The sequence below is a fragment of the Suncus etruscus genome, chromosome 11 (genome assembly GCF_024139225.1).
Source record: "Suncus etruscus isolate mSunEtr1 chromosome 11, mSunEtr1.pri.cur, whole genome shotgun sequence".
Lineage (NCBI taxonomy): Eukaryota > Metazoa > Chordata > Mammalia > Eulipotyphla > Soricidae > Suncus > Suncus etruscus.
In genome coordinates, this window is record NC_064858.1 from 40,536,640 (window position 1) to 40,552,991 (window position 16,352).

The following is a 16,352-nucleotide window of genomic DNA, read 5'->3' on the forward strand; positions in this document are numbered from 1 at the left end:
TAGAGCCCAGAGAGGCCTTGTAGGACATAGGATGTCATTTTTATTTTCTTTTATGTCGTTATTCTAAAGTACTATTGAAAAGTTTATTGCAGGGAGGGAGGCAACGAGATCACATTTTGAAAAGAAGCTGGAGCAAAACCTGGCTGGATTGATTGATGTCCTGAATGAGGATTTCTGGCTCTTTGGGAAGCAACTGTAAGGTATGAAAAAGTTTAGAATCCACCTTTAAGGAGGAGACAAATATAGGGAGGTCAGAAATGTATGGATGAGGCACTTGGAGAGTGTGAAGTACTAGAAGTCAAATGAAGAGCATTTCAAGGGGAAAGTAGAAAACTTTGGAAAGTTGTAGATATCAAAAAAGAGAGGAAGGGTGAAGTACTTACAAGGGTAAGTCACTTGCCTTACACACAGCTAACTTGGGTTCAATCACCAACACCCCATAAGGTCCCCTGAGCACCACAAGAAATATTTCTTGAATGCAAAGCCAGGAGTAACCCTTTAGCAGAGAGAGAAATTAAAATTATTCATACTACTGATACTGGGGCTTGTTTTACAAGTGGCCAACTTGGGTTTGATCCTCAGCACCACATATGGTCCACCAGGAGTGATCCCTGAATGCACAGTCAGGAGTAAATCCTGAGCACAGCAGGTCTGACCCAAAAACAAAACCAGAAACAAATAATTCACTAAACAAGGCCCACCCTTTACTAGATAAGAGAACCCTGGTTTGAATACCTGGCATCACAAATGGTTCCTGAGTATAAAACCAGAAATAGCCCCTGAGCACTGCGAATGTGGCCCCAGAACAAAAAAAAAATGGAGTACTGTTGGTATCATAGTTGTTTTATACATATATAAATTAAAGATAATGAAAAAAACTCAATGATGAACAAATGTATGTATCTCACAATGGTTGATTTTTAAAAAAATTAATTGTAGGGGCCAAAGAGTTATCACAGTGGTAGGGCATTTGCTTTGCACAAAGCCGACCCAGGATGGACCTGGGTTTGATCCCTGCATCCCACATGGTTCCCCAGAGCCTGCTAGGAGTGATTTCTGAGCACAGAGCCAGGAATAACCCCTAAGCACTGCCAGGTATGACTCATAAACAAAAACAAAATTAATTGTAAACAAAGACAAGAACATTGTCACCTGTTAATTTTCCTTAGAAAATAATACATTTAAATTAGGTAGGACAATCTTGAAAAAAAAAAGTTGTTCGCATATATGGGTAGTACCATATCAAAGGCAGGAATTGGAAAAGGTTTGCTGCTGCCTTTTTTCAGTCCATTATTTACAAATAATAAAGGAAAAGCTGCTAACAAATTAAAAATTGGCACCATACTATATACTTTAGGCCAAACCAAGGCACTCAAGAATACCTTCAGATACTACAAGTTAGTGCTCTTACATATATATATTTTTTTTCCTTGTGGGGGAGCATACAGGGAAAGTGGTAGCTGTAGACATCCTATGCTGCTTAACAACTATTCCTATACAGAGCTTAGGCGTGACCCCTGGGATGCTTGGTGAAATATATATAGCACAGGAGATCAAAACAGGGTCAGCTTCATGGAAGGCAACTATCTTAGCCTCTGAACTAACTCTCTGTTCCAGTTTGTATTCTAAACACTAACACTCTTAGATTAAGCATCTAATTTTTTTCTTGCAGGTATAATAAACAGTGGGATTCAGCCAGTGATTATAAACATGTTGTGGAAGTTAGTACTGAGATCCCAGCCCTACAGGCTATGTTCTGTCAGAAAGATGCTATCACCTCCAAAATACAGACCTTTATTATCCTACCTTCTGTATACAACTGATAGACAGCAAAACAAAGAAAATAAAAGAACAGTGGAAAAACTCTACAAATTTTCGGTTGACATTAGGAAAATCCGCAAATTGAAAGGATGGGTGCTTTGGGAAGATGAAACCTATGTTGAAGAAATTGCAGATATTTTACAACAACTGGGTGCTGATGCAACTGCTGTGGCCAATATTTTGGAACGCTGCCCAGAAGCAATCACCTGTAGCCCAACTGCTGTCCACACCCAGAAAGAACTCTGGCAGTTAGTCTGTAAAAACAAGGAAGAATTAATCAAGTTAATAGAACAGTTTCCAGAATCTTTTTTTACTGTTAAAGACCAAGAAAGACAAAGGCTAAACATTGAGTTCTTTCAGAAGTTAGGACTCAAAAATGTGGTCATTAGCAGATTTCTAACAACTGCACCTAATATTTTTCATAATCCTGTTGAGAAGAATGAAGAGATTATAAAGATTCTCCAAGAAAGTTACCTAAATTTAGGTGGCTCTGAGGCTAACATGAAAGTTTGGCTACTAAAATTATTAAGCCAAAACCCTTTTATTTTGTTAAATTCATTGCCAGCTATAAAGGAAACACTTGACTTTCTCCGGGAGCAAGGTTTCACTAACTTTGAAATTCTCCAACTTCTATCCAAACTCAAAGGATTTCTTTTTCAACTTTGTCCAAGGAGTATAGAGAGCAGTATTTCCTTCTCTAAAAAGGCTTTTAAATGTACAGATCATGACTTGAAGGAATTAATTTTGAAATGTCCTGCTCTTTTATATTATTCTGTTGAAGTTTTGGAAGAGAGAATTCAGGGATTATTGAAAGAAGGTGTTTCTATAGCTCAGCTACAAGAGATGCCCATGGTTCTTGAATTAACACCACAGATAGTACAATACAGGATAAAAAAATTGAATTCCTTAGGTTACAGTATAAAGGATGGACATCTAGCAAGCTTAAGTGGAACAAAAAAAGAGTTTGAAACTAACTTTGGTAAAATTCAGGCAAAAAAGGGAAGACCATTATTTAACCCGGTAGCACCATTACATGTTGAAGAGTGACTTACTGGCTGAACTTGCTAATATCTGGCAGTGCAGAATAAAACCGAGAAGTAAAGACCAGTGATTTTTGTCATTTATACGAGTCACCTAAGATTCACCTAGGAGCCAGTCACCTAGGAACATCCTTAGCTTTTGAGTAATGTTAAATTTATCTATAAAGAGAAAATCTATGGTTAATGTGCTGTGTTTTAAGATAAAATTGCATTTGTTGTTTTATTATTTATGAAGTTTTACTTTGAAAGCTATTTTTGTAATATGTGAATTATTTCAAAGAAACTGACTTCCTTAATATGAATATATCTTTATCCACACAGTATATGTGAACTGGATGCTTCAAAAATGTTAGTGACCTGATTTCTCTAGCATAAAGTCAGCATTAAACATTAGCAAACTGGTAATGCATTTGAGAAGCAAGTATCACTCATAAAAAAAAGAGCTTGTGTGGTCAATCCATAAAATTCCTTCTTGGGGGCTGGAACAATAGCACAGCAGTAGGGCATTTTACCTTGCATACTGCAGACTATGGATGGACCTGCATTCAATTCCCAGCATCCCATATGGTCCTCTGAGCCTGCCAGGAATGATTTCTGAGTGCAGCCAGGAGTAACCATCAGGCATGCCCCCCCAAAAAAAAATTCCTTCTTGAAACTATTTTCCCCCAATTTATTAATTTTCCTTATGTATTAATTTCTTTCTCTGACTACAGACGAAGAAACTTCTGAAGCTTAGGCCATTCAGCAGCCAAGAGGCATTTGCCCACATTTACTATTATCTGACTTCTGTTCAAACCTTGTGAATAGAAAAGGTATTGTGTATGAGTTGGTATTTAAAAAGTCACTTACAGGGGACGGAGAGATAGCATGGAGGTAGGGCATTTACCTTGCATGCAGAAGGACAGTGGTTTGAATCCTAGCGTCCCATATGGTCCCCCGAGCCTGCCAGGAGCGATTTCCGAACAGAGAGCCAGGGAGTAGTAACCCTTGAGCGCTGCTGGGTGTGACCCAAAACCAAAAAAAAAAAAGTCACCTTACAATTGTTTAATTAAACACACACACAGTCACCTTACTAAATATGACATGAATAAGTACTAATCACAAATTTAGGAACTTTTTTTAATATAATTTTTATTTTGATCATAGTGGCTTACATATTGTTGACAATATTTTAGGTACATATTTACATAAAATCAGGGGGGATTCCCATCACCAAATTGTCCTCCCTACACCTCCGTTTTTATCCTACCTCCCATATCCTCTTCCTTCACCCCCAGGGCTGCTAGAATATGTGGTCCCCTCTGTACCTAGCCTACTACTTAGTAGTCTTGCACCTATTTGGTCTTGGTGCCTTCTTTATTTCCCCCTCTAACTGAGAGGCAGAACTAGCTAGTTCAAGTTGCGTGGTTTTGTTTGAAGAAGAGAAAAGTAATAAACTGGGGTAAAAGTCTAATATGCCGAAAATGGGCGAAATCCTTCTAGAGGCTCTCATCATCGATTTGATGATTTGAGAGACGAAGGAGAAAAAGAAGGTGAAACACTCCACCAGTACAAAAAGAAGTGTCAAATATCCAGTGAGGACTCCAACAATAACAATAAGCACCACAAAAAAAAAAAAAAAAAAAAAAAGGCCCAGAGAGATAGCACAGCAGTGTTTGCCTTGCAAGCAGCCAATCCAGGACCAAAGGTGGTTGGTTCGAATCCCAGTGTCCCATATGGTCCCCCGTGCCTGCCAGGAGCTATTTCTGAGCAGACAGCCAGGAGTAACCCCTGAGCACCGCCGGGTGTGACCCAAAAACAAAACAAAACAAAAAAAAAAATGCCATGGTCTTGAGATAAGAAACATGGCATAGCACATAAAGAAAGAAAAGAAGGGAAAAAAATATAACTGGGGACAACAACTTCAATAACCACACCCAAACAAAGAAATCGACCAAAAATAGATAGGTAAATAATAATAATAATAATAATAAATGAAGATAAAATAATATATAAAAATAAACGATGTTTTGTGCTTTTTGTTTTTTCCCTCCTGCGCTGGCACAGTAAATATTGGGGTCATTCGAAAAGGAATTCACTTGGCCTAAGAGATAATGGGGTTTCTCCGTCCTTGGAGTATATTGTCATGGGATTAACTCTGTTCAGGATCATTTACTCTCCCGGTGGTGCTTTTGTGGTGTTTGGAAGATTTCTGCTCCGTCCTGGGTGATACAATCAGACTTCTGTGTCTAGAGATCTCAGTATCTGCACAGGTCCAGGTGTGGGACTTATGACGAAGTCAGTCTTTGTGGTTCTAGAAGTTCTGTTCCCTCAGTGTCAACAAATTTAGGAACTTTAATGAAAATTTTTGTATAAAATTTCTTATATTTTGGGGGCCGAAGTGATAGCACAGCAGGTAGGGCTTTTGCATTGCAGGCAGCTGACCCAGGTTCGTTCCCTGGCATCCCAGATGGTCCCCAAACCTGCCAGGAGTAATTTCTGAGTGCCGAAATTCCTGAGCATTGCTAGGTGTGGCCCCCCCCCAAACTATATTTCTTAAATTTTAAAACTCTTAAATATTTCTTAAAATCCAGATCTGCCAATAAAAGAGAATCTGTGTGGCTGTTAATATTGGTTTTGGAAGCTTTCAAGTTTCTAAATTCTGTTTCATGTCTAAATCTTAGACATGACCAAGTTAATAAGCTATAGCTTGCTTTTAGCCATGAAGTTGTTGCTAATGTTATTAATGTGAATCGGGGAGTTTGGCCACAACTAAGTGATTAGAATTTATTTTGTCAGTGCTGGAGAGACTAAATGTAGTGCTGGGGATCAAACCTAGCAAGTGCCTTAAGACAAGTGCCTTGCCCAATGTATTGTTTGGTCCTAAAGCTTGAACTTTGTAAAAAAATACACAAATAATTCTGACACTCAATTATTTGTGCACTGTTTAACAAAAATAGTGAAAAAATTACTAAAATAACAACCCATGTAGGCCAGAGATGGTGCCAGGGATAAAATATTTGCCTTGCATGCAAGAACCTATTTCTGGCACTGCATATGGTCCCCTGAGCACCATTAGAAACAACCACTGACCGCAGAGCTATGAGTGAACCCTGCACACCACTGGGTGTGCCCCTCAAAAAAAATAAAACATGCCATCTCTTCACTGCTGATTTGTTCTGCAAATGCAGATGACCATCACTATATGTTTTGTTCCTTAGAATAGTGAAACTTATCTGCATCACACCTTATACAAAGTGCCTGATGTTAGCTTAATACCACTCTGAGTTGAGTTCCATTGTTCATTATTCCAGTTGAGATTACTTGGCCCAGAGAGGGTAAGTCACTTACCTAGGGTCATTCATGAACAGGCAAGTTCATTCATGATAACGAATGGGATTGGGCAGGGAGATAACACATGGGTCATGGTACATGTTTTATGTGTGGAACCCGTTTGATCCCTGGCATTTCATGGCTTAGCAGCACTGGGTGGAAAAATAGTGGCAAATAGACATCACAGGTTCATCCAAGAAGCAGAATCTTTTAAGGTAATGGGAATCTCTCAGAGAAATATTAGTCTTTTCCACCACTGACAGAAATTTCAGTGGTGATCTCTCATACACAGACATTTCCATTTGGGATACTTTGTAGGATCATTTTGTTCTAAGATAGATGCTAATGTTGGAGTGCTTACTATTTATCTGAGTAAAGATATTCAAGAGGCAAGTGGTCAAGTCTAGAATTGAGAAATCAGTACTGGAGGTACGTATTTGGGTTTCAACTCTGCACATTGATGGCCATGGCTATAGATGAGATTGCCCAGAAAGTCTCTACTTTGTAGTAGTATTAGCTAGAGCTCAGCAGAATTGGCCAGACAAATCCACCAAAGAGGGTATCGCTAATAATGAATGGCATAGTAAGGAAAATAATAAACACAAGTAACAAATGGTTTGGCAAAAAATAAATCTTAGACCCTCTTAGGCACTGATGAAGTAAAATAGATGAGATGGCAACTAGAGCTGCTTTCTAGAGTTGAGACAATAGATGATGATGGAGAGAGACTACAAGGGGCAGGACCACTGTCAAGAGAAGGGAAAATGGAGACTTTGGCTTGGGGTGTTTTTGTTTTGTTTTTGCTTTCAAAGGAAATATACTACAACATGTTAATATGCTGATTGCTATGACCCAGGACATATAGACAAGAATGATGGAAGAAATACAGAATTAGTATTATTAAAGAAGAGAGGACTTCAGATAAAATTAGATAATGGATATGCTCCACAGAGCATTGTAAAAAGTTGTAGGAGGTGGAGTAGGCAATGTTAAAAGGCAGGAAAGTTGTCTGGTTGCATTTTTTTTTTTTTGGCTTGGTTGTGGAGCTACATCTGATAGGGGTTGCATTTGGTGGAGGGGGAAGGATGATTCCATACCCAGGGTCAAACCCAGTCCTCTCACTGTAAAGCGTGCATTTGACCCTTTATTTTCTCTTGATCTTTTTGGTTTGGTTTGGTTTGGTTTGGGGTCACACCCGGCAGCGCTCAGGGGTTACTCCTGGGTCTCAGCTCAGAAATAGCTCCTGGCAGGCTTGGGGGACCCTATGGGATGCCGGGATTCGAACCACCATCCTTCTGCATGCAAGGCAAACACCCTACTCCATGTATCTCTCGCCCCCCCCCCCTTTTTTCCTTTGGTGTGTGTCTCTTTTTATAGAGGACTATAGAGCAGAACATTTTAGGAAAACCAAAAGAAATTATGAAATAATGAGTTGGAAAGCAAATATACCTGTGGTATATGAAAAGGGTTGATAGCATTGAGTGGCCATTATTAGAAAGAACTTGGAAAATAGTCACGGATTTACCTTTCAAGACAGTTAGTTTACACAACTGCCTTGAAAAATTTCTGTACAGAGGGGAAAGTCCAGATTGTCTCAACAACACTGTTCTCTAGGCTACATCCTTGTAAATGGTTCCTTCTGTGACATCAACACAAATCCCAGACAAGGATCTCTGATTTCTGCAGGCCCAGCTTACAGGTCGATGTCACATGCTCCTCCAACAAGGCCCAGACACAGAGGATGAGAGACAACTGCAGTTCTAGAAATACATTTGTAGTTAACTTCAAAAGATTGGTTAGTTTTATCTACATTCCTATTCAAATGTACAGTGTATTTGCATTTTCCCTTAGGCCCATAATCTTATTTAACTCGAATCTGCCTTTTGTTAATCTTAATTTTTACTTAATTCTTTAAATGAATAAAAATTAAGGCATAATGGAATATATTCATTTTTTTGTTTGTGCTTTTGTCTTGAGGCCAAACCCAGCAGTGCTCTGGGCCTACTCCTGGCTCTCCATTCAAGGTTCACTCCTGGAAGGATGAGGGGCCTGGGATGCCAAGGATTAAACTCAGGTTGGCAACATGTGAGTCAACAGCCCTACCTGCTGTATTACTACTCTAGTCCCCAGTAGGGGGTATATTAAGTCAATTTTACTTCTTGTGGAATAAAGGGCTGTTGTAACAAAATTTTCAAATATTTTATAATGACATGATTCATTTCTGTGGCAAATGTAATTAAATGACACAGTAAGCAATTGTGAGAACAACTTATAATGGGCCCAAGTTAGCATAATGGGCGCAGATTAGTCTAATGAATGTCATGAAGTAGAATTATTTAATAGTCTTATTTCCACTTTTGGACATAAACTAAAGTAGTATGACTCCACAGTACATTAAAAGTGATGAGCAATTCAACTAACACTGAAAGCAATTGTATTGCTTATCTTAAAAAGAAAATAAAGGTGCTTTCCTCAGAAAATGGGATGTAGAGAATATAGTGGGTAAGGTATTCCTTGCCCATGGCTGACCCTGGTTAGATCCCTAGCACCAAATATGGTCCCCTGAGCACCACCAGAAGTAATCTCTGAACACTGTAGTGTGGCCAAAATACCAAAAGTACATATAATGATTAAACTAGATGAATGGGCATTGCCTACAGTAGCTCCTAGGTCAACTGCAATTTCTTAATCTACAATCAGTCCCCAACCCTCCGAGTCATTTCTATCCAATGACCGTTTTAACTAGGACAAAGGAAAATGAAAATGTTCATTTTTAACTATTCAATACTCAAGTTTTAGTGTGTACAAGGTTAGATAGACTGTTAAGACTTCAGCCCCTGCAGATAAAAACCAGGGTCTCACTAAACCACACCCTCAAGTTCCTACAACCCATCAGCAAACTGGGGTAAAAATCTAGAAATGTACATTATTCATCCTTGAGTTAAATATTTAGCATTAAGGGATAGAAATTGATGGTAGAGCATATGCTTTGCATGAGAAAGATCTTGGGTTTGCTCCTCTGTAAAAATAATTTTTTTCAAAGTGTAAAGTCCAAGAGATAATACAGGGGGTTAGGCTCATGCATGCAGCCAACCCTGGTTTGATCTCCAGTATCACACTACCAGTCGTGATCCCTGAGCACAGTCAGGAGTAAGCCCTGAGCAAAGCCATGGTTGGTCCAAAAAGCAAAACCAAGAAACTCTTTGAGTTGTTTAAAACTGGTTTTCAACCCATTCTGCAGAAATTTCCTGCCAGTTCACAAAACATTATTGAAGCCACTTTTAATTGGCTTTAGTTTATGTAGCCAGCCACAGGATTTATTTAGGTATACCAGGTATTAGTAGCAATACCTTTTTCTTAGACTTAGGTGAATTTCTGTGGATCAGACCCCCAACAATGGCCTAAGTAGGGTTTAATCTATAGAAATCACTGGTTTAAAATATATTTGTATCTCACTGTGTTAACACTAAAATGTATATTCCAAAATGTTTTGTCATGCTTATATATTTTATAAAAAGCAAAAACGATAGTACCTCTAAAGTGCTTACGAAAGTAAAATTTTTCTATTGCCCTATTTTAAAATGTCCTTTATCTCCTTATATATTTATGAAACTTTCGTCTTCTGTAGATCATAGTGCTTTATTAACAGATTTTTATTTCCCCATCCTTTAATACAAAAAAGTATTCAATTAATTAACTTTCATCTGACATTTTACTAAGTACAGGATTCATAATATCAACATTAACAGAGCAGTCATTCAAGTGGGTCACAAGTTTTATCCTCACTATGCCAAATATCTACTCAAAAGAAAAGCTGAATAGCAGACACCTCCAGTATACAACCTTACCTTAGTTTTCCCAAGTGAACCTGTAATGTCAAATTTCTAAGTCAATGAAAATAAACTGGAAATGACTCATGTACAACTGAGTATCAGTGAATGACAAGTTCTTTTCAACAATAAAAATCTAATTCTTCATTTGTACGGTTCTCTGTTCTCATGGAAAAAAAAACTTCCTGGACAAAGTTATAGTTTAGAATTAAACCAACTTGGATAAAATATGCCAGGTGGTCTTTCTGTAGCAGAAATTCATTACAACTATTTTTTTCTTGACAATTTTAAAGACTTAAGTTGTAAATAAATATGCAAATACACAGTAATCTAAAATCTATATTTAGAAAATTTGGTACAAAGTTGAACCTATGACTATAGAAGATAAATTAGAAATAGTAACTAGCAATAAAGCAACTATTTTCAAATAGCAGGAAACAAGTTCTCCAATACCAATATTTATATCATTATTTAGTGTTCAATAATTTTGTACTTTTTTAAAGATCCCCTTTAGTAATATGACATTTAACCATATATACCAACAAATAAATATACCTTCAGTCATACTGCATGAAATAAACATCCATTACATTTCTGATGAACTTCCTGACTTCAGTTTTGTATACATACAGTAGAAAGGTCCAAGAACCTCTAGATTTGTTTAAAATCCCTGCTGGTATTTATGAAAGCTTTTAGAATCGTTACAGTCTCCTATTGTTGAGACCCATTACTGTAAAACTCTTCATGCTTTGGATGTTGTAGTTAACTTGTAAGTTCTAATGTATATGTTCTGATTTATGTAATCCAGTGCATTACCTCCTTTGCTCCCCTCCCAAGCCAAAAGAAAAAAAAAGTTTGCAAATTTGAAGCAAATTTCCAGATTTTAGTATAAGCAACATTTTTAGGCTTGGATTGTACCTTCATATATGCCACGTTATATTTTTCAAAGAGGGAAAAGGGGAATTTAGATCACACCCAGCTGTGCTCAGGGGCTATTTCTGCCTCTATGCTTAGGAGTGACCTCTAGTACTACTCAGGGACCTTGTGTGATAATGGGGGTCCAACAAGGGTCAGTTGTATGCAAAGCAAGTATTTTAACCCCTGAACTATCTTTCCAGTCCCAAAACTGGGATTCAGTTTTTATGAAACTGAGCATGAGACAAAAAATATTAATTCCAGCTAAGTAATATTCTATGAGGGTGAATCGATACATGATAAAACATGTTACCACATGACACACTTCTCTGCAATCAAAAACTTAAATTCCCTGCCTAAAGTTGACCTGAAAAATAGTACTAAAAATATTTCAGTCTTTAAAAGACTGAATAATTTTAAATGCCTAGATAAACCAATGAAAGCGCGCACACAATGAATAAATATAAAATGTTCAAAACTATCACTGGAGCCCATTTTATTTCCTTTCAATCAGCTCCCATATATTTGTGGTTACTTTCTAAAAGTACATACTGCTAAGACTAGGGAGATAGCACAAGAGACTAGAGCACATGACTGTATACACAAAGCACTGAGTGCAATCCTTGGCACCTCATGGCTCCCTTACCACTGCTAAGTGTGGTGCTGGTTGCTCTGGTATACTGGGCTCTAGCACTAAATGATTGACTCACATAAGCTTGAGTGTTGTTGGAGTGGCTTTCAGCCCCCTGAGCCCTGCTTGGGAGCTTCCCACACACATACATAAAAGTATGTGTGTTAGTAAAGCTGATTTTACACTAGGGATAAAATAGGTATGAAATGTTTTTATTTCTTGGATGCCTTAGGTAATTTTTAATAACTAAAAATTAATTATTCCTTCTTCATCAAAAACTTCTTCACTATAGCTTCTGACCAGCAATGTTCTGTAGGCACTATGAGGTGTATTAACAATGGAGCTTTAATAAACTCAGATTGAAGTGTATAATTTGATAATGACTGCTAAATGACTGCTAACAGTTAATAAACACTATTTTATCTGCTGAGAGCAAGAAAAGCCTACATCCCACAACTCCTGAGATTCTTAAGAGAGAAAACAAAACAACCTTTAAAAGAATCTATATAAATTCAAGAACTGCACGTACTTAGGGTATCAGAAAAGACATTTTCTTTTGTAAGGCAACAATGATTAATACAATGCATATCTAACAAAAAATGGTTAACACTCGGTATCATATAACCATTTATCTTTAAACTTCCCTAATTCTTGCTATATTACCAATTAAATAACAATAAAACTCAGCCTAAATAACTATGGTTATAAAAAAAAAACTAGGACTTATGAAACTATTAGGCACATCAAAGGTACAGTTTATGTAGTTCAAGGTTCCCTTCTTAAGGGGTAGATGACCTGGCACATTATACATAAGGAACTATAAAGATAATCCACTAAAATTCAACTTTCACATTTTTAAAACTGAAAGACTTAGAGTAAATATTCAAATATGCTGTATCTTCAGTTACAACTGAATGTAAGTTTTTACCAGATAAAAAGCTGGAATTTAAGTACAAGAAACCTTCATACACTGTGCTAGTATTGGTCTCTTCTTTTTAGATGAAAGTCATCAATACTTTCAACACAGCAGTTTAGAAGATAAAGGTCCAGAACTGGTGACTTGGCTATGTCCATAACTTAGCAATTCAATGCCACTGGCATCATAATGCTCTGAAGAACAAATGTATCTCCTTATTTTAGTCGGATTTGTCTTTCTTCTTTCCTGTTAAGGGCACTTTGTTCACAACAGCAGACCCAACAGCTGTAACACCTCCAGCCACAGCAGAAACACCTCCTTTCACCAGCCCTAATCCCATGGAAGGCACAGTTGTAACAGCTGTTTTGGTAACTTCCAGACTCTTTCCACCAATCCAAGCCACTCCGCCAATGGTTGCACCAACTGCTCCCTTTGTTACACTGAAGATACCCCCAGTCATTCGGGACAACATGCCTGGCTGCTGTTGTGGGTGGTCTTTCATTGAACCTAGTGAGAGAAAAAGTGAGAGGAAAAAAAAGAGTAGATTGAATAATGTAGGTAACCTAAAACTTGATAAAAATTAGATTGTTTTAAAAAATAGATTGTTTTAATTTAGACCAAATGCAAATATCTATCTGATTAAAATAGTGAAGAGTTATGTTATTAAGGCTAAAATTACACTTTTTTTAAGATACCTTGAGGCTCAATCATGTCATTTAAAAAAAATGCTGAAGGGCCACAGAGGTAGCGCTTTACTAGCACATGGCTGATCATAGATGGTCAGCACCATAGATGGACCCAAGTTAGGAGTAAGCTGTCTGCATCATAGGGTAAGTTCCAAACTCCCACTCCCACACAGCAAGAGAAATACTTTAGAGATAAAGCAACTCTTCACTCCATTTTAAATTACTTATCTTAAATGTTTTGTTGCCATCATCTATTTCATATTTTAAAATGCATTTGAGGGACAGAGCATTATTATGAGTAGGGCACATGTCTGAGTTCAATCCCCAATATCCCAAATGGCCCCCTGAACTCCATTGTGAATGACCCTGGGATCTGCCAGTTATGGCCCCCAAAAACCAAAAGAGATTTAATATAAATTTATGTTTACATGAAAATATAAAATATATTTTATGGAAAAAGCTCCTAAAAGCATTGAACTTGAGTCCAACATGCAGGGCCCAGACATTCCCTACCCTATTGAGTCATTAACTGCCAGCCCTAGCCTTATCCCCAAGACAGCATACATTCTTGTCTGCTGAACTCTAGTGCAGTCTGTAGAACATTTCATTTTATTCCTTTTAAGACATACCTACTATGACTGTCCTGTATAAACATGCTATTGTCCAAGATCACTATCTTTAACAGTCAATACCAAAAGTAAATAGAGCAACCTAAAGTCATTTTCTGTACATATTCAGGACATTTAGATATGTAGTATTTCAAAGGATCTCTGATGTGAAGGTAAGAATAAGATGATTTATACCATAAATTTTATGGTATCACAATTTTCCAATTAAAAGAATTTAGTTTTAGGCCACACTGGCAATGCTTGGGAAAACATGTAATACCAGGTATCCTGCCTCCTGCAAGCAAAGCACATGCTCCAGCCTTTTAAGCTATCTCCCTAGCCCATAAATAGGAATTGAACCACCAATCTCAAATGCTTCTTGAATTCACTTTTTGATGCACTGTATCAAAACTAAAGTCATCCACCATTCTTCTGCACTGCATCCACTCCCACTCTATAAACAGAAAGATAGTCTTTTTAAGTATGACTAAAAGTAGCTGATAAAAGAAGTGTGAATAGAAGTGGCTCATATACAGATCTATGTACTAAAATGACACACTAAATCCTTTTTCACCCATACCTGAGCTTTTGTCAGATGCTAAAAACAATTTTAAGTATTTATCATTCTAACAAATATAATATTTTTATATTTTGCAATATAGAAGATTGAACCAAAAGTCTCACTTGCAAGGAAAGTACTTTTATTAATAAGCCACCTCCCTAGCCCCTGTATTATTTAAAATTTAACAAACTATTGGAAGGGCTGGAGAGTGCAGAGAGGGTTGAGTGCTTACTTTGTAGCCAACCCTGGCTGGCTCACTCCCAGGCACCAAATATGGCTCCCTCCCATTGTACAGTTACTCCTAAGTACAAAGCCAGGAGTAGCCCCTGAGTACTCCCAGCTGTGGCCCAATGCCCACCCACCTACCCCACCCTCCAAAAAAAGGAATGTAGCTTTAATTCATTTAAATATTTTTTTACATTTTTAGTGATACAAATGCAAACATACCTTCTGGTGGCTCATCACTAAGGTATGATGGGATTTCTTGATTTTTATCCGTCTGATTCATGATCTCCTTTTAAAAAAAAAAACCAACACATTTAATTTTAACTTCTATATACTTCTCCCATACTAATTAAGACTTAATTGCCTTATTTGAATAGCCCTTTACAACAACCAGTAGAATATGACTTTGACTTATTTATTTTTCTTTCCTCCTCCCTCTCCTTTAACTTTTTTTTAACTCCATCTCCTTTCTATTTAGGAAATACTTTTAATTATACTAATAGATAACCTTATTCTGTTACACCAGTGAGAATGGCAGGAACAGCATAACAAGTTTTCCATGTTATTAATTGCTACTGCTTCAAATCAAACTGAAAATTACTTATTAAGATCGTTTGAAGGTGGGGAATGGCAGACAAAAATTTTACAAGTATTTTTCCTATAAAACATTGCTTAGCTGTAATTTATTTCACAACAGACTTAAGGGGGAAAAAATCTACTATAGCTAACCTTCTTTTGTTGTTGTTTGGGGGGCAGGGGAGTGGACCATACCCAGTAATGCTCAGGGGCTGTTCCTGGCACTGCTCTCAGGAATCACTCCTGTATGTGCTTAGGGGCCCATATGGGATGCCAGGGATCAAAACTGGGTTGGCTGTATACAAGCCAAATACCATCACTCTGGTGACAACTAGCCATCTTTTACCCAAGGTTTTCTAAAATTATAAAAGCCTTCTCATAAAGATGAAACCATTTTCTACTCTGGAGAAGCCTGTGTTCTCTCTTAAACACATAACTTCCCCCCCTCATATTTCTCTAAATAAATTTCTTTAAATAAAACTATTTTTACTTCAAGAGAAAATGAATCCATCAATCTGAATCACTAAGACAGGTTTTGACTAAACTTTTACTTTGTTAGAACTCTTAGTAAAGATGGTAAAAATTAAAAATCTACTATATGTTTATACATATAAACACACTATGATTACCTTTCTCTATATATACAATTTACAGTTATTTACTGCTAAACTTTTACCAGTTTCCTTTATCTTAAAATATATTCTTTTTAGAGCTGAAATGATACTACAGCAGGTAAGGTGCTTCTTAAATGCAGCACCCAGATTCAATCCCTGACATCCCAGATGGTCCCTGGAGCCCACTAGGGGTGACTGCTGCATACAGAGTCAGAAGTAAGCCCTGAGCACCACCAAGTAGGGCCCCAAACAATCAAATTTGTTTTTAAAATCACTTGGCTAAAGGTTAAAACAACTCATGTCTAAGCAAAGTTTTCTTGTTAGCCAGAAAACTAGGACTGTGATTTCAGCAGTCAACTAGTTAGATCTTAGTCAAAGAAAAAGAAAACAAAACAGAGCCAAATTATTATAAAAAACCTTTACTGTTCTGCCTGAACACATACAATAGATTTTAAAAGGATATTGTGAAATTATACCATTTGCAAATGGACAAACCTTTAAGGTATATGCTAAATGAAATAAATCAGAGAAAGGTAAATTTCATATGATCTCACTTGTTTATATTCTAAAAACGACAAACTCAAAGAGTAAACTGGAGGCTGCTGGGGAATTGGGA

The 16,352-nt window shown here is 37.2% G+C and overlaps 2 protein-coding genes across 2 annotated transcripts; one reads left to right on the top strand and one right to left on the bottom strand.

Annotated features, from left to right (window-relative positions):
* The first annotated feature begins 1,682 nt into the window (after window positions 1-1,682).
* Window positions 1,683-3,034, top strand: MTERF2 (mitochondrial transcription termination factor 2). Its single transcript, XM_049783124.1, has one exon. It carries the CDS (start codon window positions 1,711-1,713, stop codon window positions 2,866-2,868), a length of 1,158 nt encoding a protein of 385 aa, XP_049639081.1. The 5' UTR covers window positions 1,683-1,710; the 3' UTR covers window positions 2,869-3,034.
* Window positions 3,035-10,324: 7,290 nt separating this feature from the next.
* On the bottom strand, window positions 10,325-14,893 carry TMEM263 (transmembrane protein 263). Its single transcript, XM_049783138.1, has 2 exons — window positions 14,769-14,893; window positions 10,325-12,972 (listed from the first exon to the last, which is right to left on the bottom strand). Exons 1-2 carry the CDS (start codon window positions 14,827-14,829, stop codon window positions 12,686-12,688), a joined length of 348 nt encoding a protein of 115 aa, XP_049639095.1. The 5' UTR covers window positions 14,830-14,893; the 3' UTR covers window positions 10,325-12,685.
* Between the last annotated feature and the right edge of the window lie 1,459 nt (window positions 14,894-16,352).